Source organism: Brachionichthys hirsutus, chromosome 4, assembly GCF_040956055.1.
Source record: "Brachionichthys hirsutus isolate HB-005 chromosome 4, CSIRO-AGI_Bhir_v1, whole genome shotgun sequence".
In the NCBI taxonomy this organism is placed as follows: Eukaryota; Metazoa; Chordata; class Actinopteri; order Lophiiformes; family Brachionichthyidae; genus Brachionichthys; species Brachionichthys hirsutus.
In genome coordinates, this window is record NC_090900.1 from 7,419,879 (window position 1) to 7,442,461 (window position 22,583).

The 22,583-nt window shown below is 41.2% G+C and overlaps 2 protein-coding genes across 3 annotated transcripts; both read left to right on the forward strand.

Annotated features, from left to right (window-relative positions):
• The first annotated feature begins 425 nt into the window (after nucleotides 1–425).
• Nucleotides 426–3,261, forward strand: LOC137893225 (homeobox protein orthopedia B-like). Of its 2 annotated transcripts, none has more exons than XM_068738675.1 (3): nucleotides 426–501; nucleotides 774–1,174; nucleotides 2,758–3,261. In XM_068738675.1, exons 1-3 carry the CDS (start codon nucleotides 426–428, stop codon nucleotides 3,259–3,261), a joined length of 981 nt encoding a protein of 326 aa, XP_068594776.1. The 2 variants fall into 2 exon arrangements, with proteins under 2 accessions (XP_068594776.1, XP_068594777.1); XM_068738676.1 differs by having other exon boundaries at nucleotides 426–462.
• A 10,656-nt stretch (nucleotides 3,262–13,917) lies between these two features.
• Nucleotides 13,918–18,694, forward strand: LOC137892947 (corticotropin-releasing factor-binding protein-like). The gene is made up of 7 exons (XM_068738363.1): nucleotides 13,918–13,998; nucleotides 14,120–14,207; nucleotides 14,523–14,680; nucleotides 15,625–15,835; nucleotides 16,492–16,646; nucleotides 17,944–18,064; nucleotides 18,540–18,694. Exons 1-7 carry the CDS (start codon nucleotides 13,918–13,920, stop codon nucleotides 18,692–18,694), a joined length of 969 nt encoding a protein of 322 aa, XP_068594464.1.
• The last annotated feature ends 3,889 nt before the right edge of the window (nucleotides 18,695–22,583 follow it).

The following is a 22,583-nucleotide window of genomic DNA, read 5'->3' on the forward strand; positions in this document are numbered from 1 at the left end:
TGCAGGCTATATGAGATTAAACAAACACATCAAGGCGTTTAACGCAGAATAATTTAAGCATGAAAAGATAATAAATCAGAGGACGGATTGAATTGAATTGCAGTGTTTTGTGCACGTATGGAGTGCATGCATGCGTGCGTGTATGTGTGTGTTTAAAAAACAGAGATGAAGAAGAGAAAGGAGGGGGAGTCACGTTGCTGACATTTCCAAGCTCCCGCTCTGATTGGCTCTTGTTTGAGGAAGCTCACCGGTTCTTCCAGCTAATAAGCGCCGCCCCGTCGCTCTAAAGGAGATAATAATGCAGGGGAGCTCCTTTTTTAACCACAAACAGAATTTTCGTTCATTTAGGCGATATATACTTTTTTAAATTGACTCAAAGTTGCAGTATTTTTTTTCTTTCGCATTTCGCCCTGGAGCGGTATGCGATGCTTTCTCACGCCGACCTCCTGGATGCTCGGCTCGGTGAGTTATCGTCACTAAACTCCGGCTCTAAACTCCAGTGTAAGATTCCAACTTCTTGTTCAACCTTGTGAAGTGATAGTCAGAAATGTGTCGTTAATTATGTTAACAGCGAAGTGCTTCATTGTTTAAAATCTCACAGTATTTCGGCATGAACGAGAGATGACCTGCACGTGTTTTATTTCCCATTGAATTGATGTTATGTTCTTTAAATAAACGTACTTCTTAAGAAGCTATAGCGTGTCATGTAACTCTCATACAAGAGCTTCAAGATGATCATTTATTCAAAGCCGCTCTCCTCCTCACCCGCCCAGGGATGAAGGATGCTGCAGAGCTTCTCGGTCACCGGGAGGCTCTCAAGTGCCGTTTGGGCGGTGGTGTTCCAGACCAGGGGCATCTGGGAGACATGGCCCCTGGCTCGGATTCTGTAGAAGGAACCACTCTTCTGCCGGGAGAAGATATCACCACAGTGGGATCCCACTCTGCCAGCATGCCGGTGAACGGCAAGGAGCAGGAGAAGCAGCAGCAGCAGCAGCAGCCGCCGCAGAGCTCCAGCCAGACCTCCAACCAGCAGAAACAGAAGCGGCACAGGACGCGCTTCACGCCGGCACAGCTGAACGAGCTGGAGCGCAGCTTCGCCAAAACGCACTACCCCGACATCTTCATGAGGGAGGAGCTGGCGCTGAGGGTCGGCCTGACTGAGTCCAGAGTTCAGGTAAACGAGTGCGCGTTTTGGATGCGTTTCAGGGGACAGATATTTGCTATATATTATGATGGGTTGGTCTCGCAGGGATTTCAACGTCAAAATACAGTAACGTGTCAAATGTAAACCCGTCTAGATATTTAAATAACTTTAGTTTATTCAGGACTATTACATATGTAATAATGAAAAATGTAGTTCACTTGTCTCTGATCATTTTCATTTACCCTAACATGTTTACAGATATTTATCACTGGTTCTCTTCTCTTTTGAAATCGCCTAATTTGTTTAGATTTATCCCAATAGAGCGCTATTTTTGTTTTAAAGGAAGGCGTGCGAGACGGAGTCGGTACAAATCCGTGTATCTGTCCATGGTGCTGAAATATTTCACACCGGCAAATAGAGACAGAAACAGTTCTCATAAAGACAAACATGGTGTGATGGGTTTTCAGAACATAATGTAGAATTAAAGTTGTAGTGACATTCCCCGAAAATGTTTAAGTAATAAAAAAAATATATATATTTTCTTATATAACGCACACGCGCGCGCACAAATGCTGGTTATCAACTCATTTCAGGCTTATTTCTAACAGTTGAACGGGTTATTAACCATTGATGCGAAATTCATGCAAATGATCCCACTGAAAGCGATATTATTATCATTAGTCATCTTAATAATCAATCTTTAAGTTGCGGGGTTCCCTCCGCCAGAGAGGTCGGCCCGCGTTTCCTGTTGGTCAACATGAATGCGGGCCGTGCGGGTGCGTCCTCCGCGACGTCTTAATAGGACTCCAGAATATATTGTACGTTTTTAATGGAATGAGAAATCGCATTTTCTTTCTCTGGAGTTATGGCTTTGGGCGACGTTTCACGCACGGCCGAGCGGAATGAGGACGAGATTTCACTTTTAATACGTCGCCATCCACTCGTGGCCTCTCGCGCACGTTAATCACACCCGAATATAACGAAATGTTCACGAAGGGACACGCGTGCGTTTCTGTGTTTTCAGCTGTGCACGTGATGTTGGTGTGTTTGTGATTTCTGGGGCTGCATGTGAATATTCTAGATTTGTACACAGTAATGTGGTTCATTTGTTTTTATTACCATAAACTATTTATGGTAATTTCCATATAATCCTCTTGTAAATAAGATCTTAGAAGGATAATTCATTCAGCCTATTGCTACGAAACATTAAATAAAAACAACTGTTGACTTGCATTTTTATGCCTCGTGAACTGTCGTGTGTTATTTACCTCTGGCATTTGAAACACTGGATACTGTGTTTACGGCAGCTGAGTAGTATTTAAAAAATATACGCTGTACCAGTGCAATTAATGAATTAGACCTGCTGTTATACAGAACCGCCATCCCCTTGCCCTGGATTCTGATAGATTCTGAACGTCAGAAACAGTCTTGCTGTTGACCTCTATTTAGGTTCAAATAACCACGCAGTGTGTGGATGTCACATTTTTGATATTTTAATGTCCCATTGAAGCGAATATCCATTGTTAGAGCCCTAAAGTGTGTGAATGTGGCCCCATTTTGGTCGTGATGGTATTGTGATGACTCTAGCGGCTCACTATTCCGTCTCTCTGCAGGTTTGGTTCCAGAACAGACGTGCAAAGTGGAAGAAAAGGAAGAAGACTACCAACGTTTTCCGCTCCCCGGGAACTCTGCTCCCAACACACGGGCTGCCACAATTCTCTGCCGCGGCTGCAATGGAGAACAGCCTGTGCTCCTTCCACGCCAACGATTCTCGCTGGGCAACGGGGATGCCGGGGGTCTCTCAGCTGCAGCTCCCGCCGGCTCTTCATGGTCGCCAGCCGGGAATGCAGTCTCTGTCTCAATGCAGTCTTGGTCCGGGCCCACCACCAAATTCCATGGGTCTCTCCAACGGCCTTTCCCCCAACAGCTCCGGCCTGCAGTCCCACCTCTACCAGTCGCATTTCCCCGGAATGTCGGCCTCCCTCTCCGGCCCCACGAACGTATCGGGCTCCCCGCAGCTGTGTAGTTCCCCGGACAATGAAATGTGGAGAGGGACAAGCATCGCGTCACTGCGGCGCAAAGCGCTGGAGCACACAGTTTCAATGAGTTTTACTTAGTAATGCTCCACCACACCCCTGACCTCCACCTATCCCTCAACCAGTCACAATCTGTGGCTCATTTTCTCATTTTATTTTAATTATTTATTGATTTAGATCAAAACGAGAGCGCGAACAAGTTAATCAGGCATGAATTGTGAGAATAAGGAGAATCATCTGACAACTAAAAGGAAAGACATCACTGATGGACAAATGGAAGAAAAATACCTTTGCTAGGGTTGGGGTTATTTATCTTGTGAACTGAAAAGGATTTGATCAGCTATTGATGATGAATAATATTGTATTGATCTTTAGACTATTGGCCCTTATTAATGGGAGCCAAGCAATCGTTGTATTTACGTTTCCACTGAGTGTGTTTTTACGCACACATGTTGTTGTGTTCAGGTGAAGTTGTGTTATTTATAAGATTGGGTATACATTTTTGATAAGAGCCTACTGAACACGCACCGTGGGCTGCGCGTATTGAACTGGGTCTCAGGCATGCACTGTACAATGTGGCTTTAAATGCTTGGATAATTTAAGACCACTCTGACAGGAGGTGTTCTTTTGTTCAGCGACCCCAGTCTCTTCTGCATGAGACGGAAACAGAAAAGCTAAAGGAGAAAAAAAAACACTTTCAGTACCACTCTGTTCTCGGATGTTTTGGGTGGATAAAAAATTCTTGCTGTAGACGCTGGTCTTTTTTGTGACATGTTTTACCTTACTGTATGTGCTATTAAGTTGAGGCATTTCTTCAATGTTTGATCTTACATCGAAATGCACCACATTGACGGGTTTGTACCAATTTAAAATGAAGAAACAAATAAAAGTAATTTTCAAGAATGTCAAAACAAAAATGATTCATGTCTCAGTAAATTTTGTATACATTTCTATAGGGAACAGGCCTGACCAGACCAGAGGTTGCGTGCATTTGAGTTGCTTTATTTTCAGCAGCAATGGGAGATGATAGATTAAACTGGCATACATTATAATTATTGAACAAAGGGCTTTCTGCTAAACTGGTCTGGGTGACAGGGTTAAAGGGTTTATAACGGGAGACTGGGCCCATGGTGGCAGACAGTAGCGGTAAAGATGTCAGCGCTGCGATGTGACGGTCACTGCTCTTATCCATGACGGTCATCCCACTGGGCAGACTGGGTGGACTTTATCTCAACCAGAGTTGCCACTGGTCTGTGTTATACTACGGCCCAGATTTTACAGTTTTTATCGTGAGGCTGATTCGGCTGCTATCCCAATCTTATTGAAGAGAACTACATGATCGATTAGTGCTGCGAGGCTCAATTTGTTAGAACACCCAAGAGGGGCAGGGCTATCATATAAATATAGGCTACCAGGGGAGAAGAAGCTGCCAGTCCTCAGGGGGGATGTTAGAGAAACATTATCAAATTCCACCACAGTGAAGCCAATTTATAAAACTACTATTGTGTGATAGGGATCAACTCATATCAGGTTCGTGCTTTAATCTGTCGGCATTCTTATATCTGCTGGTTAAGCTTCAAGTGAAGTTAACTCACGTTATAGCACAACTCATTACAAAAGTCTTCTTAATGCACTCTCCAAAATGATCAGGTCCAGACCAGAGACCCCGTTGGCAAGCATTTTGTATCAGTAGCAAACAAAAACTGGGTGTATATATATCGTATTTGTTGGAGCGTAAATTATGGAATCATCTTTTGTTGCCTGTAAGTCTGAAGTTGTACGTCTGTGAGGTCATTATCGTGCAACAATACAGGAAATAACAGTTAGCTAGATTAATTTAAATCACAGCTTTAATCATGCCTTAACTTTCTACAAATCAAAACAGTTGATTGACAGCGTTCATTGGCTTGCTTCATCCATTTCATGCAGTATAAGCAGCTGTTTTATGAAGTCTCCCCCCTTATCAATCAGGTCAGCAATTAAATAAATAAGTAGCATGCAAAACAAATCAAGATAGCTGAAATCTTTCCAGGCAAATTATATAGAAGGGATGAAAAAAATAACGTTTTCTATTTCATTTCTAGTTTGGTGACAAACCACCAAATAATACACATATCAATTATTATTATTTTAAACTAATTGCTTAACATTCCCCTCTGAGCTATTTGGGCTGACACAATGACATGCTGAAGTTTGTAAAATGCCAAATAGTTTCAGAATTTTTGGTCATTATGCCCATTCAGCTGTTTGCTGTATTACATGTATTTCTTAGCAAAAACAGATAAGCTGTATAAATTTGGCCTTTACACCTTTCCATCATTTTGCATTTATAAATTTTTTTCTCATCAGTTGCACAGCAGTTCTGTAATAAGCAAACCTCTCGCCTGGTTTGCTTTACTTAAGGTTCATATTATCTCAATGTGAGATTTACTGTTTAGAAACTCCGTTTGGTAGGAGTAAATAATATATTTCCATTATGAAAGTGAGGCAACCGCACTGTCTGTGTCAAAGATTGTAAGTGCCATCTTAAGCCTGAAATCACAGCAGCTCAAATTAATCAGCGCGTTAACCCCATCTCGTTGTCAGCGCTGAGGCCAATTTACGGTCACGGGATGGTAATTGATGTGATATGGCATTACCATAAGCAGTCCCACTGCCTGTAAACTTATAATTGGAGTTTCAGTAACAATGCGAAGGGGGTCAAACAAAGGATTAATCATAATTAACAAAAGTATACTACTTTCTATTACTTTTTGTTATATTTAACACTACCCTTTATGAACCCACATTTGTTTGCCGTAATTTTCAGAATAATTGAAATTATCAACCAGACAGAACCCTTAAAAATAATTATTTGTGCATGTGTGTGTGTGTGTGTGTTATTCATAATTTGCCTGAAGGAAATAGACTAGTAAAGTTTTCCAACACACTTTGTCAAAGCTGTTTGCAAGTATACAGAACCACTCTACGATTGCATTTCTGCATCTACTGAATGATGCAGTGACACCATGTTTAATATTTGTCAGATTTGAAATTAGTCTTTTTACAAAAAACAACAACAGAAGGAAAGCTTTTGATGTTCTTCTTGGCCAATTTACTCAAATCGAGTGCTAGTAAATTTATATGGAGACAAATCAGAGTCTAAGCAATTATTTGTTTCCATTGGCATATCAGTCATTGTAAACCCGGCAGTCGAGGATAAACTCAAATATTTGTGGAATAAACCTGACTACACGCAAACAATTTAATTAATTTTAAAATTAATGGATATTTTTTGGAAAACAGAAAGCACAATATCATGATGGTCACTGCACTGCTTATCTGTCTTTACACCGAGCCTTCAACACTTCATCGTGTCTTTTTATAAATATTTGCAGATATCCCACCTTCCAATGCAGTCACAGATATTACATGGCAAAGATTGCTCTGACGTTACCAGCTAAACCGAGTGCTGCTCCACCCATCCAGTCTGGAGCTGTGTGGTGGTGTTAACCTGAGCGCGTGTGTTGTTCTGCTAAATCTAGCTCTACGTGTGGCTCAGCCCACCAGATCCAGCCGTGTGCTGACTGCTGTGTCCTGGGCTGCAGTAACAGATGTGAAATCACATTACCCAAACGCTGCAATTAGTCTCACTCGCTCACGGGTTAATGAGTTTGTGGAAATGTGCGACCCATTCCTCATTAGGCAATTTCTCATGCAGTGATGAGAGAGGGAGAGAGATGTGGGTAAAGCAACTCAGTGGAAATGCCACATAGTCCACTGCAATGCATACTGTAAAGCAGGATGCAACTGATGGGGGACACAACATCTGGACAGATGGGGGTGGGGGGCATTTATCCCCTCATCATTGATCAGAGAGACTTTCCTGCTGTCCGCCTTGCCTTGTATACGTGATCTGGTATTGACTATTTATAAGAGTCCAATATCAGAGGTTTAGTGGAGCACATTCTCTTGCCTGCTAGGGTCACATCAGTCTGTCTCATTATGGACAGCCTGCGAGGCCAGAAAGTCTCTGTGTGAAAAGACAGCCCGGGGCGAAGCTCTGTCGAGACACAATGGGCGACAACAAAAGAACTAATTAGCAATCAATTACCGACGTGTTTCTGTCCTGCACCTTTTATCTGGTTAGAGTGAAGAGCAGGTTACCATTCAACATGTCCCAATCACACACACACACACACACACACACCTCCTGCTGCTGTGTGTGTGCTTCTTGGTGAATTTCGTTTATTACGGGAGGGAGGTGGTAACCCAGTGATACACAGTTAAAGCTGTAGGATATGTGACCCAACGCCTGTGTGGCATCCAGCTCAGCCCTACAGAGGAGGCTGAACTTTGTGTCTGCACCCGAGAGTCTCATCAGTGGTTTGTTGCATACTATTCTGCATGGTCTTTGCTGTCACTTCTTGTAGTTGCCTTCAAACATTACATTTAACCTGCGACTTCACAAAAAAAAACAATAAAACACAGAGATAAAGTAGAATTAGCATTCACCTAAATTGCGGCTTTGGCTTGCTCATTTCAGCAGCTCCCTCTCAGTACATACACACACACACACACACACACACACACACACACACACAGTGACATCTGGGAGAAATGTGTGCCGTGAGGAGGTGGAGAGTGGCTCTCATGATAACAACTCTGCATCTCAACAACCTGCATCTATCATCATCAACGAGAACATCTGCTCTGAGCCTCAGCCTTAAATCTCTTTCTACCTCCCAAACCCTTTCATCCCCCTCTACACCCACTCCCCCTTGCTTAATTTCACGTTTTCTTTTTTGCCTCAGTTCTGTCCATCCTGTTCACACGTGAAGTCTCATTAGCTTCTTTTTTTTCCCTTCAAGCCGGTCCACTCATTTCAGTTTGACTCTCATCCAAATGCTCCCATCAGCAGAATCAGTGTGGATGTGTTTTTGTTTCAACCATCCTTAAAATCAATATTTAATGATGATGTTATCAACGCTGTTATGTGTAATTTAGCCAGAGTGTCAGTATGAATGAGGAACTGTCAGCTTTATGGCATCAAGCATTTATTTTCTGTTAATGGCTTCTCCTGGTGGTAAACCAAAACCCAGCGGACATCTGATGGATTTGTCTGTTTCTTTCTGTTCATGCATGCATTCACAGCCATGAAAACATGCATACATGCACTATGTCACGCGTACAGGCACACACTCACTATAGGACTTGTTGATTGTGTAGCAGAGTAAAATGTTGTAAGTTTCTTACTTAGGCAACAATGAATGAGGCATTGAATGTGGCTGCATAGCATCCTATTGGTCGGATTATAAAATAGAATAAATCCAAACAAATATTTCAATCAGAGCACATTGGCAAATTGTGAAAATTTCCAGATACCATGACAATTAATTCACCTCTTCAGCTCTGGGAGCCAGGATTTGAGAAACACAATAATTATCATAGTTTTCTCAGTCATATTTCTCCCAATAACAAGCCATTTTTAATCCAATTAGGAGTACTAACGTGAGCGGCATAATACCATAGCCCTTGGGACAGATGAAGGAATATGCAGGACATTTATCCCGACAGTCAATATTGGATTTCTCACTAAGCAGCTGTGCCTGCTCTCGCTGACATTCTCCACCTCTGCACAGTGATCTGTCCTGATTAAACAGGCTTTTCTACTTTATCAACATTCATTACATGACCTGGTCATGCATGCATCCAAGAATAGCAAAGCTGCATGCTTCATGTTGGAGTTTTTCCCAGCGCACTTTAATCTTTAAATTCTACTGCTAAATGAACGGTGTTTTATGACTGCTCTCTCTCTCTCTACCCCCCAGACTTTGTTGAACGTGACTGCAGGTGTTACTGCCTTGTTGAGACCTATTTTTGCATATAAAAGTTGTGCTACTTAATTTCCTCCTTTCAATCCTCTGATTGTAATTAGATTTTAAGCATGAAAAAGGAATTTATTGATATTTATTTTTTCATTCACTTCACTTGTCTCTGCAAAGATACAGAAAATGACTTGGCATGTAATGCTTCAGGATAAGAAAGCAGCACGATGCTAACAGAAGCCAAACATTGCCATCTCCTGGTGGCTGTTGAAAGAGTCACAGGTCTGTGCTAAAATGTGTTTTATTCATTCACTCAAATTACTAAATTATTTTTCTTGAATCTCGACAGCTGGTCAATGGATTTGATCTCATCTTGGTATCACTTAATGAAATATGTCTCCTAACTCTACAGAGAGTCACACAATTATTGCTCTATCAAAGCAGAGCTGTAATAAATGCAGAAAATGCATGAAAAAGGAGGCTGCTCTGTAAGGTGATTCCAGTCGATACATTTATGCAGTGCACTGAATCATTGTCATTGAAAGCATTGATTATGCAGACTAATCAATGCATATTAGGGTTGGTAAGACTGGGCAGACCACAGTGGAGGCTGAATGATAAAGGAACATAGCTGTTGTGTCCACCGCCCACCTGCCATGAGAAGACGCGTTTCAACGAGCAGGAAAGCTTCAGGGTACGGCAAGCAAGATTCAGAACTGTTCAAAGGGAAACATTTGGCATTTGGCCGGCGTTCAAAGACATATAGCACACAAGGGCAAAATGTACTCCTGTGCGGATATGCCAAGTTAGGAGTAAAATGCGCCATTACATGCATCAGCACAACTGAAAATTTGAAGAGGCAAAACAAATGTTTGCTTTTAAAAATGAGTCCCATCCTTATATTTTGTGCGATGTCTGAATGGAGACATCCAATAAACAAAAAGGCAAGTCTGAAGTCTTTTTTCTTCTTCTGTCTTTTGGTACAGGTATACACCAAATTCTTAAAGGAGGCTTCTCCTGCACCAAAGCCTGAGCCCAAAGAAGTCACGGAAACCTGACAGCTCTATAACATACTGACCAAGACGGGATTCAAGATGTGACACACAGAGTGAGACAGGAGACTGTAGCTGCACACAGGTGATTGAAGCTTTGATGGCTTATAACTGGAGCTGGTCGCCTCTTTATAAAGAAAGATTTTCAAAATATGAGCAGAATAACTGTCTGAGATATGGAAGCTCCTGAGACATGCCAGTGTGGCCTTGAGAATAAAACCGCTCAGATACACTGTCAGGAAGTCTAATTAACTCTAATTAACCAGTGCATGACAGCAGACAAACGTGTCATGGACTGATTGAACTGCCTTTCAGGACAGGATGGTCAATAATATCCGTTTATAACTTTATTTAACTTCAACTTTGTCTTGTGTTTTTCGACATCAATCAGGGTTTTGGATTAAATTTGAAAAAACAAAAAAGCGTTCTCCCGATGCACCGGTGGTTCTTCCTATAGTACAATGCAATAAGAGTGCACATTTTAAACAACATGTTTTCATTCTTAATGATTAAGCAAATCAAGACCTGCCCTAAACATTTATCAGTTATTGATATTGGACAGAGTGGAACCAAACATACCTAAACAAATCAAATGATATATTTTGAAGGCACTATTATTTGTTGCCTTCTACAGCATCTATATGGCCCATGAAAGCGCCCATATAATTTATCCTGACTCCTAATGCATTACACTACAAACTACGAACAGTAAACACAAATCCCTCAAACAAGCTGACATCAGATGGGAGTCACCAGGCCCCCCCCCCCAAAGAACGCCATTGGAAGGTAATTAAAAGAAAAGTGTGTTATCCATCGCTCCTCATTAGAACACTTTGAATTAACCACATCCAGGGGAGAGAAATGGGGAGGAGGGGACAAGGGACAAAATCCATGCCGGCTTTGAGGCAATCTCTCTCTGTCAGGTCGGTCCAAATGGGGAGGGTCAGTTCATTACAGCCCCAACAGGAGATGAATGGGCCGGTCAGCTAGTGAGGCTGGACCGCTGTTCTGTCAGACACATCCACGCAAGAAGCGAGTGTGCATAGGTGGGTTTGTGCGAAGGGAGTCAACTGTCTATGATCAACAGAACACTTAGCGACATGTGCTCTCTTTGCCAGGGAGCAGGTGTGCAGACGGAGGTTGCACACTGGGAACCAAGGCAGGGCTAAGAAGCCAATAAATAGGCTCAGCAGTCATTATGATTTAACTTTAACCACATGGAGGGGCGAAGGTCGCATCTGGTCAGCTGAGGGAACCTTCACAGATATAAAGAGCGCTCCTTCAAAAATTCTGGACTGTGTCTAAAAAATTGTGATCGGCAGAATTTACTCTGAATTATGCATGCCAACATCATACATTGCAACAAAGCTCATACGTTAAAGGTCCAATATTATGAAAAACTCACTTTTCCTATGTTTCTGCACTATTTTGGTAGGTTTGGGTCATTATCAACCCAAAAACAGCTAAATATACCATCCAGTCAATCCTTCATAGTTTGCATAGTTCTGTAATCAAGTACAAAAACGCTTCTGGAAGAAATCTCTCTGTGACGTCACAGTACAAAAACGTGCACAACATAAGTGTGCATATGCATGCACATTCATTGTGTGCACGCATGCAGCTGCGCACGTTTCTCTCGTTTTCAGAGGCTTTTCTGAGAGACCCGTTTGAGACAAGAAAAGAGGGACGCTGTCCTGCAGCATCTGTTTGCTATTTTGACCAAAGACTGTCACATATGTTTCATATAAGTGTCTGGGAACTGCGTTAACTTGTGGAAAAAGGGGTATAATATGGGATCTTTAAATAATGAAAGATTTTCATCTTTTTGCCAACAGATGGCGGTATAGTCATTTGTGGGTTTGTGGCAGAGCAGGCACTGCTACTTGGATTTCCTTCATTAATTTGCCAACCGCTTATTCCATCATCGGGTCGCGGGCCAAGCTGGAGCCAATCCCAGCAGTCAATGGGCGAGAGGCGGGGTACACCCTGGACAAGCCGCCAGTTCATCGCAGGGCAACACAGAGACAGACAATCAGCCACACACACACACACACACACCTACGGGCAATTTAGTGTCACCAATCAGCCTAAGCTGCATGTTTTTAGTGGTGAGAGGAAGCCGGAGAACCCAGAGAGAACCCACACAGACACGGGGAGAACATGCAAACTCCTCACAGAATGAAAAAAACACATCTCATTACATTAAATTGATATATCTGATTATCATTTAGAGTTGCATATTTGACTGTGGTGTGACATGTTCCCTAAAATCAATTGATTCACTTAAATATAATTTACATTTAATTTCAACAATTATTGTATGTGTGTGTGTGTGTGTGTGTGTGTCACAGCACCATCAGAGATAGCTTTTGTAAGAAACTGGCATGGGCAAATACTTGCAGTCCATGCCGGCTCATTTAACACTCACACAGCCCACCTACACGCACATAGCCATCTTGTATTTAGCTGATATTTTCTTTTCCTTTGCTGCCATTCACATTAGCAAAACTCAGTTTGCAGTGAGACCCTTGCTGACCGGTTACGACATCCCTTAAACAAACAGCTCTTTGTTTTCCCAGATCACTGCCTTATAATGAAGGTAATGCACGTTGAATAGGTCATTAACGCTGTAGGCCTGAAGGCTGAGGGGCTGTTAGATTAAATGTTATTCATTTAGTTCATCACTGTTGTGTATTTCTTTCTGTGTGACATCACAGACCTTCATCAATGTCAGTTAGATAATTAAGGCCCATAGTTTCACACGCAGCTACTGGTTCCATCAGAACAGGGCAGGGTGATCATCATCTCTTATACCCAACTACGCCTGCGGTTGACCTTTCACAATGGCAGCGTGGACACTCACGATTAGTCTCATCTAAATGAATTTGCTATGTCATTGCCAGATCACAGGGTTTCCCTCTCCCTCTGTCTCACCCCCTATATGCAGTTGTTGTTATGTTGTAAGATGATGCTGCCTTAATTTAATATTTGGATGCTTTGGTTGTTTGGTTATAGGTTTAATTTGAAGAATAAAAAAGTCGCTGAGAATCACTGATCAAACTAATAAGCACACTTCCACATAGACTTAAAACAGCAAAATCTTGGGTTTAAATATGTGTAGAAGGTTCTCCAGAGAGATAATCTTACTGCTTATCTCTCTGGTTCTGGCCATGTAGAGGCCATGAGTCACTAACACTGCAGCAGAGTGTATCAGCAGAGACAGATGACAGTCTACAAGTTATCCGGGTGATCCATGTCTCTGAGACATCACATTCACACCAAATGGGGTGAGACAAACAATAAGTGCTGTGAAGTATGATTTTAGTCCAGAATTGGAGCTGTCAGGGTCTCCATATGTTCAGTGCCCACTGATCGGTCACTGGCTTCCCATCATGAGAACCCTAAACCATTTTGTTAAGAATTCTCAGTTGAGTCTGACGCCGTTGGAAATTGAACTTATGTTACTACAGGTATGTACCACAGTTGTACATTCTTTTGTGAAATGATTTATAGGATGTAAAATAATTTGCACATCTGATAATGTTTATTTTTCCTCTTAATTTAAATGTAGTCATCGTGTCTGATTCACTGCACAATGATGCAGTATTTTTCAAGTTTTCATTATGACTTTTAATTAAATGTCTTCTTTAATGCAGTTATTCTTAGCTCCTGCGCAGCAAATCAAGCGTGAGTGCCTTAATCCCAGTGAGAGTGATTTTCACACATGAGTAAAACAACTACAAGTCAACACAGCTCAGTGTTTTCAGCGATGCAGCCCGCCCGTCTCTCTGTCCTGCTATAAAAGCTTCCACCCCTCAGTCAGCAGCATTATTTCCCCTGTTCTTCTGGAAACACTTCACTGAGAGACGCACTTCAGCATGTTAGTGTCGCTGCGCATTCAGCTGTTTCTCTTTCTGATCGCCCTCTCATCAAGGACGGGGCTCAGCCGCTACATCGAGGTGAGACTTTTGATTATTAGCCAGTAATCACAGTTAAAGGTTGATCTATAAAGTTTGGGTGAAAACAGCTGGAAGGGAAAATTTGACCAAAAAATACATACATCTTCTGGCTTTCATGCAGGACGATGAAAATTCAGATGGACTATATTCACTGCTCAGTTTGGACCAGAAAAGGGAATCAGGGGATTTCATTTTCCGTCGTCCTCTCAGTAAGTATAACTGTAACAAGCAATCTATTGTTTAATGAGTGAAAGTACATGAAGTGATTCATTTATGGCATTAAGCTGTGAGATGTTTGTTTAAATTCAGGCATCCAGCCAGAAGACTTTTTGATAATGAGTTATTTAATCACTTAATCAACCCTATGTCTTTATTGTAATATTACACCTTTTAATATTTGTGGGATATAAATTAACCACCCAGAAATGTACAAAGCACAATATAAGAAATTAACACTTAACCCATCAATTCATGCTTCTAAACAACCTAAATAATGAGTGTGTGTGTGTCTGTGTGGTTTTTAGGATGCTTGGACATGCTGGCCACTGATGGCTACTTCACCTTTGTGGCATCTCAGCCGCAGCTGGGCTGTGCTACATTCATCATCGCTGAGCCCAATGAGGTCATCAGTCTGGAGCTGTCTGATGTCAGCATTGACTGCAGCGCTGGAGACTTCATCAAGGTTGGCTAAATAAGATCCACATGTCCTCAAACCCTCCACCAGCGGAAGACAGGGCAATAAAGGCTTTGCTGTTCAAATATTACATTCTATTTCTACCAGAAGAGACCGTTTTTAAGTAAAATATGACTGTTAATGACAGTGGTGGGGCATGAGAAGGAGCTTGCCATTGGAAAAACCTCTGTCCTGAGCAGCAGCAAGATGTATCTGGATGGTGGTGATGGTCGATGAGCCTGCTGAGACTAATAAAATACTGGAGTTGATGAATCTGTAGACACTGGGCAGTGACAGGGAGAAGGGAAAAGGAGGATCAGAGAAAATTATATTTATGAAAGACATATTGTGAAATTCATTTAAAAACAATACCTACTAATCAACAGGACAACACTTTAAATTTTAGTTACAGTGAAATACTGTATTTTTACAGTATAGTAATAGCAACCACATCTGCCAGCAGATTACTGTATTTTGGTCAAGAAGATCAACAGGATGCGAAAACTGAGTGTTTGCCACATCCATAGGCCAAAGCAGAAAAAAAGACATGGAAAACAGAAAAACAGGTTAAATTTAGGATAATAAAAAGCCACAGCTAATATGACCTGCACAGATTAGTCATTTATTTTACAGATTACAGAATTAATTATTGGATGCTGAATTATACAGTAGTTGTAATCTCATCACAGCAGTGTAGCTGGTGTTGCAAACTACGCTAACACACAACGTAGAATAATGTTATCTTTAATGTTTTAATTAGCTAAATGATTGTTTGTTCAATGAAAGACTTCCATCACGTCTGATAGAAAACACGAGTTCCTGAGAGACATGCATATTGATTAACTCATTGCTATACAGTATTTACTGATCTATTTATTTTGCAGCCTGTCTCTTCACTTGAGGATAATGGAAAAGGTATGTTGAGGATTGCGTGATTTATTTTCATTTTACAGATGTTTGATGGCTGGGTTCTGAAGGGAGAGAAGTTCCCCAGCAGGCAGGACCATCAGCTGCCTCTCCATGAGCGCTACACAGACTACTGCTCCTCCACATCACCAGGAGACACCAGTCGCTCCTCCCAGAATGTCGCCATGATCTTCTTCCGTATTCACAACCCTGACAGCGGCTTCACCCTCGCTGTGAACAAGCTGCACAACCCCTTCCGTGAGTACTGCTGCATATCCTTGAAGCTATTTGAGATCTTAAATGTCCAACATTCAAAATAAATGAAGAAATAAACCTTTTTTGTATTAAATTAAAAATCTAAATAAGGACCAAGGCCACCTAAATCAGATTCACACATTTAAATATTTATGCTTATGAAAATCGGGGATCCTTGCTTCTGTGACGTCCATGTGTGTTCTTCCTGGTTCTTTGCGCTTGGTCAAGCATTAATCAAGGCCGAGAGCGACAGCGAGAGATTGAATTGAAGGAGAGAGATGCACCTGTTCTCAAGATGCTTGACAACACTGTGTCAAGCAAACTAACAATCACTGTCAGGATGTCAGACAAAGACAGACGCAGAAACAGCACCGACACGAAAAGTGTGTGGAGCGACATGTTCTGACCTCTGTTGCTGCCTGTCTACTCTAACATACTGTTATCAATTCAAATGTCATTATTCTTTTCATGTTAGTCATCATAGCATAGCTAGAATTGGATTTCCATGCACTGTCCTAATTGTGCCCCCTCCCTGCAGTCAGCCTTGATTATTGTATGTCCAATTTGTGGCATGAGGTGTCAATAATGAGTTTATCTGGTGATGGGGAACTGTTAATTTGAACCCCCCCCCTGCATGTGTGTGTGTGTGTGTGTTAAAGCCTGTAACATCATATCTCAGAGTCCAGAGGGAAGCTTCACTATGGTAATGCCACATGAGCGGAGGAACTGCAGCTTCTCCATCATCTACCCCGTGGAGATCCGTCTGACAGAACTCAGTCTGGGACAAGCCAAAAGCAATGAGCTCAGCCCACATGTAAAGACACACACACCTACACACACACACACACACACACACACACACACACACACACGGTGATGCTGAATGTCATTACATACTGTTTTCATCTAACATGTTTTTATATACTCAGAGCTAATCTAATCTTATGATCCTCTTTGTTTTTACAGCTTGACATTATTTCATTTAGTTGCGTAAAACTTTTAGCTCGCCATTGCGATTCATCAGCCTCTAATCCAAGTTAATCCAATTTATCACAGCATGAATGAACCCACGAACTACAATCAGAGAGGAATCTCTTGTTTCAGTCGCCAGTTTCTTGGCCTCTAGTCTGAACAACTATAATGGTTTGTTACTCAGAGGTCTGGAAACGGGCTGTTTCAATATAGACCAACTGCAAGGTACAAAGGCTGACTGTTATGTGTGCATATGCCACAGTTAGAACAACTCAACAATTAGATTTGACTGGGTCGGATCATAAATAGGGAGCTGCCTACCTACACTGATGATGCTGGTGATAGAACCATTTGTGTGGCTAATATATTAACCAGGATTACATGATTATCTCTTTACGTTCTGGATGAGGGTAAAAATGAAACATTTGAAGCAACTCTTCCTGGTCACATTTCCAACATTTCCTGAAAATGTTATCAAGATCCGTCCAGAACATTTTGAGTTATCTTGCTAACGGTCGGACGGAAGGATAAACGCCGGCGATCACAGCAAAGGTAATGACTCCAATTAAATGCACTAAGCGCCTATCAATGACTGTGTGAAAGCAACGTGAGACTGTGAAAGGAGTCTCGACCCCCCCATGTTGGTTCGCTCTCACTGGTGTTATTTTCAGCTGCAGCAGGCTGTCAACAACTGTTTGCAGCCTGCTCGCATCGCACAGGGCAGAGACAGTGTTGGCAACCTGTCGGTAAACATAGAGGAGAAATCACCGGGCGAAGATATTTGAAATAGAAATAGAAATCTACATTAAAAGGTGAACAAAAAGAAAGTAAATAGTTTCAAATATGAAAATGTAAACAATGCTTCATGATCAAAGCTCCTCTCCAAAACCTTTCATTAATAAATCATTAATTAAATGTTTCTAATCCATTTTTATACCTTATTAAGTATTTATTGTCCTGTGTAGTTTTGCTTTGGTACATTTCAGATAATTATATAGCTTACAGGTTGCCCCCCTTCTATAAAGGTTCACTGCCTCCACAGTGAACCTTTCAGAAAGCACTTTTTCAAATGTAGATGTGATGACCGACCCGTTTGCTTTACCTGCATCACAGTTTTTGCATCTCGTTTCTTTTTGCAGAGGCAAGTGTGGAGTGGATGTTCGGGATCAGGGGACTACGTGGAGTTGCTCGGGGGCAATGGGGTGGATACCTCTAAGATGTTCCCTGTAGCTGACCTTTGTTTCTCCGTCAATGGCCTTGGTGAGTCTCAACCCCTCAGCAAGAGCAGTATGGAACTCTGCAGAAATCTGCAAAGCATTATCGCAGGAACTAAAAGCACGTTTTCCTCACTACTTTCAAACGGTGCTTGGCAGACATGTCTGATGAGCATGACAATGAGCGATAGGTAGTCTCTGATAAGCCTGTTAAAGATTGTTAATAATTCCAAGACACATCTCAAGTGATTTGAGTGCAAGTCTTAAATGGATTAAGAGAAGGCTCGGGTGCTAAACTCAAGTGTCTCCTCAGGATCAGGATGAATGCAGATAGTATTCTACAATGGGATATTCAACAATGCAAAAAACACATTTCCATATATCCTAGAAAATTGACCATGAATATTTATGATTTTGTTAAACACACAACATGGATGTGCACACATCTTGCACTCTACTCTGGTTGAGATGCTCTGTTTTTGCTCCAGTGTTCAGCAGCTGTTTTTCTCTCTGCCCTTCAGCCCAGATAAAGATGGGCTGTGATAACTCTGTGGTGAGGTTGGTGTCCAGTGGGAACTATATCAACCGTGTTTCCTTCCAGTACCAACTACTCGAACATGGAGAGCTTCCAAAGACCCAGGGGAACAGCCTGAATAATTTCTGCAGTGTGAAATGAGATCTCACAAACACACACTCACACACACACACACACCCACACCCACAATCATTCATCTGTCTTTGTAAATAAGATGACAGCTGATGTTTAAATACATATTAATTATGATTTACTGTCCTTCATGCTTTCATTTTAGCATATTTATTTATGGTATTATTTGAAAAAAACATTTGTGGATGATGGTGGTTTGAATTCTTTCTGTTTTTAGCCCTTTAGTCTATTTGTTGGTAAAACTATTAATGTCAAGCCATTTGTTGCTCTATGTTTATTACTGTTTTGGGAAATGTTACATTTCTGTTAAATTTGTATTGCCTTGATAACTTAAAAATAAATATGCATGATAAAGCGCATTTCTAATGTTATGCTTTTGTGATTTTTTATTTTTTTTGCCTTATAAAATGCAACTGTGTGTTTACATTGTCTTTCTGTTTACTAGCATGCTTATGCAGGATCCAAGCAGTTTGCCCACAACCACATTACTACTATTTTTTTTTTTATAATCAAAAACATACGACTACCGGTAGTCCAGCACGAGCTGCACTTTATAATGTTATTTTGTGGAACTTGGTTTTGAATGACTATTTCTCAGGCAGAAGGTTTGTTTTCTTGGAAAATTATCACGTTTTTCATACCCATGAGTTGCTCTGGTTTGAATGGGAAAGTTAATGACAGAGCAGAGATCTTGAAATTGGTAGGAGACCAAATTCTTGCCTTATTGGTCATGGTACTTTCACCACTTTTGGCCCAGACTGAAAGGACTACACAACATTTGGGTGGATAACATGATAGCCTCAGATGAAAAGAAAAGAGAGAGAGGGGAGATGATATGCAGGGTCGTGAGTTGGAATAAATATGTGCCATAGTGTCGCCATTAATACATGGAATGAACCCAACGAGGCTGGCTACCAGGATGACCAGAACCTCCATGTAGGTCTACACTAATTATTACCCCCGCCAAGGAAGTTATGTTTTTGCCCTTTTTGTCGGCTCTGGATGAAATTTTCAGGAATTGTTGGGAATTTTAACAGGAACAGATTATTTTTTGATCCAGAATAGATCCTGGATTCTGGATCACTTCGAAATATTTGGTAACATTGCAGTCAATGGAGCTTCAAAATGTGTTCCTCAATATCTCGGTTGATTATTGGCTGATGTTTATGGAATTTAACACAGTCATGTAGGGTGGGGGAGGGGGGATCTCTACCACCAAATTTTATCTGGATCGGATACAGAATGATGTTAGAAAAAATATTAAATTTTAACATTTTAATAAACCCATTTATGGATTCAAAAATCAGTTAAAAATACACATCAACTCTGATTCAATTTTACTTTTCATGGTTTGTGTATAAAGATACTAAGAACAATTTATAACCTTTTGATGATGATCCAGAGGGGAATGAGCAGCTTGGCGGAGGTCAGTGATCCATATTGTGATTTGCCCCAAAGATTATTGACCTACATTGATTTTATCTATATTTTTAGATTCCTTAACCATGAAAATAAACCTTTAGCAATTGGATTCACATTGATATTGTTATTAGTTTCGAAGTTATTCACATGAAGTACACTTTCAGTAATGATGGATTCTTCTGGATCTAGATCCATAGCTTTTCAAGATACAACAAATGTTAGAAATCTCTATCTCTGTTATTAAATGCATAGTAGAAAAGAAATGCAAGTGTACCCCCCATTTTTTGAAAAATCACAATAACATCCATAATCCGGATCTGATTCAGATGAAATTTGGTGGTGAGATAGAAATCTCCTCCCTACAGGATTGAGTCAAATTCCATAAACATCAATCAATAATCAACCGAGAAATTGAGGAACAAATTATAAAGTTCCATTTACATGTTAAGGAAAATTGCAATGTGATCTAAAATCCATGATCTCTTCTGGATCATCACCAGAATTTAATCACCTGTTCCTGGAAACATTCCAAACATTCCCTGAAAACTTCATCAAGATCCGTCTATAACGCTTTGAGTCATCTTGCTAACAGACGGACAAACAGACAGGCAGAACAACGCCGGCATAAACATAAGTGTGCAGATGTAATCCAGTGTGTTAAAAATGTGTAATTTGCTGCATTTCTCAAGCACATATTTTTTCTCTTTTTTTTTGTAATCCAATCTGTTCCAGACACAATCCCTAAAATAGCTTTCATAGTGGTTGATCATTGCTCTGAATCCTAATTAAAAAGAGAATGCTCATAATAAAGAGTATGAGTTGTTTGCTTGTGACTTCTCTCCTCCCTGAATGTTTTCCTATTTTACTGTAGAGTTGTGGATTCATGGTTTGAATCAATGTGCAGCTCTTAATGGGATTATCCCACAAGCCTCAGTGCCCTTATTCTCCTTGGCGTCCCTCTAACTGGCTCATTTTTGATCTTCTCTTTACGTGGAATTAATCTCAAACCTGCTCAACCATGATGATTTAATTAACCAGCGGATGTCTTTTTTCGCTCGATGTGCTGCAATTTTCAGTTTTCATTAGAGAATGAAATGAACTTTGGATGCCTTCAAAAGGGATAAAGTCTGATTATGTGTTGCTAGCAACAGGAATGCTAGTCTTGAAAACAATAGTGTATTTATAGTGGCTGATGATGGTTTACTGGAAAAGAGTTTGTCCCTTTATGGTCAAAAAGGGGTCACAAGTTCTTGTAGGTGAGAGCAGAAAGAGACATACTCCCTTTAATTATCTCGGGTCAACAGTGCAGAGTGATGGAGAATGTGGAAAGTGAAGAATCGTGTGCAGACAGGCTGGAACGGGTGGAGGAAAGTATCAGGTGTGCTCTGTGATAGGAGTGTCAGCGAGGATGAAGGGAAAGTTTAGAAGACAGTGGTGAGGCCAGCCATGATGGACGGCTTAGAGACAGTGTCTCTGAGGAAAAGACAGGAGCCGGAGCTAGAAGTGGAGGAGATGAATATTCTCCTTGAGAGAGACCAGGTTGGATAGGATTAGAATGAGGCAATATGAGGGAGAGTGAAGATTAGACGTTTTGGAGACAATGTCAGAGAGACCAGACTTTGATGGTTTGGACATGTCCAGAGGAGAGACAGGGACTATATCGGTAGAAGGATGCTGAGGATGGAACTGCCAGGGAACAGAGCTAGAGGACGACCCAGGAGAAGATACATGGACGTAGTGAGGGAGGACATGAGAGTGGCTGGTGTTGGGGAGGACGATGCAAAGGACAGGGTGAAGTGGATACAGCTGATTTGCTGTGGTGACCTCTCAGGGGACAAGCTTCAAGCTGCTTCTGTGTTCAGCCAGCATTCAGCCAATAGTATCACAGGAAGTGATGTCATACTGCACGCATTGCCATCTATGTCTGTGGTAGAGAGGTCTCACTTTGTGCCACAGCGTAACTCCAGATCTGACAAAAAAAAAGTAACGACAATAACGATCCATATATATCCGAGTCTTGATCGGGAGCTAACGTCTGATTCCGATCCAGTCTGCAATCTCGTGATTGGGCCCGATTTCCGATTCCAAGATCGGACCGGGACGTCAATACTCACAACAGTCTTTCTCAACACTTGTTCTACTCATTTCAGCTCAGTCTGTAATGTTAGTGACTGTTTCAAGAATTGTTGACATTTATCAGTCATCGAAAGTACACGACTGATTATACGGTCAAATTCAATGTTATTTATAGTTTGATCCCATCATGAAGCAAAAATAACATGGCCTCAGGGGTTTATCTGTATGAGCAGTCAGAACAATCAGCTTGTTGATTCTTGGACCTGACAACTTGGTTCATGTTGAAAGGTTGAGAAGACAGGCAGCAAATAAACCCTTGTAGTATGTATATATTATCGTATTATTATTTATTATACATGCATGAAAGGAAGAGAAATATGTCAACCTCATTTAACAGCGA

Coding starts and splice junctions, on each gene's coding strand:
- LOC137893225 (XM_068738675.1), top strand. CDS start 426: ATGCTTTCTCACGCCGACCTCCTGGATGCTCGGCTCGGTGAGTTATCG. Junction 502..773: donor CTCCGGCTCTAAACTCCAGT/GTAAGATTCCAA, acceptor TCACCCGCCCAG/GGATGAAGGATGCTGCAGAG. Junction 1,175..2,757: donor TGACTGAGTCCAGAGTTCAG/GTAAACGAGTGC, acceptor GTCTCTCTGCAG/GTTTGGTTCCAGAACAGACG.
- LOC137892947 (XM_068738363.1), top strand. CDS start 13,918: ATGTTAGTGTCGCTGCGCATTCAGCTGTTTCTCTTTCTGATCGCCCTC. Junction 13,999..14,119: donor GGCTCAGCCGCTACATCGAG/GTGAGACTTTTG, acceptor GCTTTCATGCAG/GACGATGAAAATTCAGATGG. Junction 15,836..16,491: donor CAAGCTGCACAACCCCTTCC/GTGAGTACTGCT, acceptor TGTGTGTTAAAG/CCTGTAACATCATATCTCAG.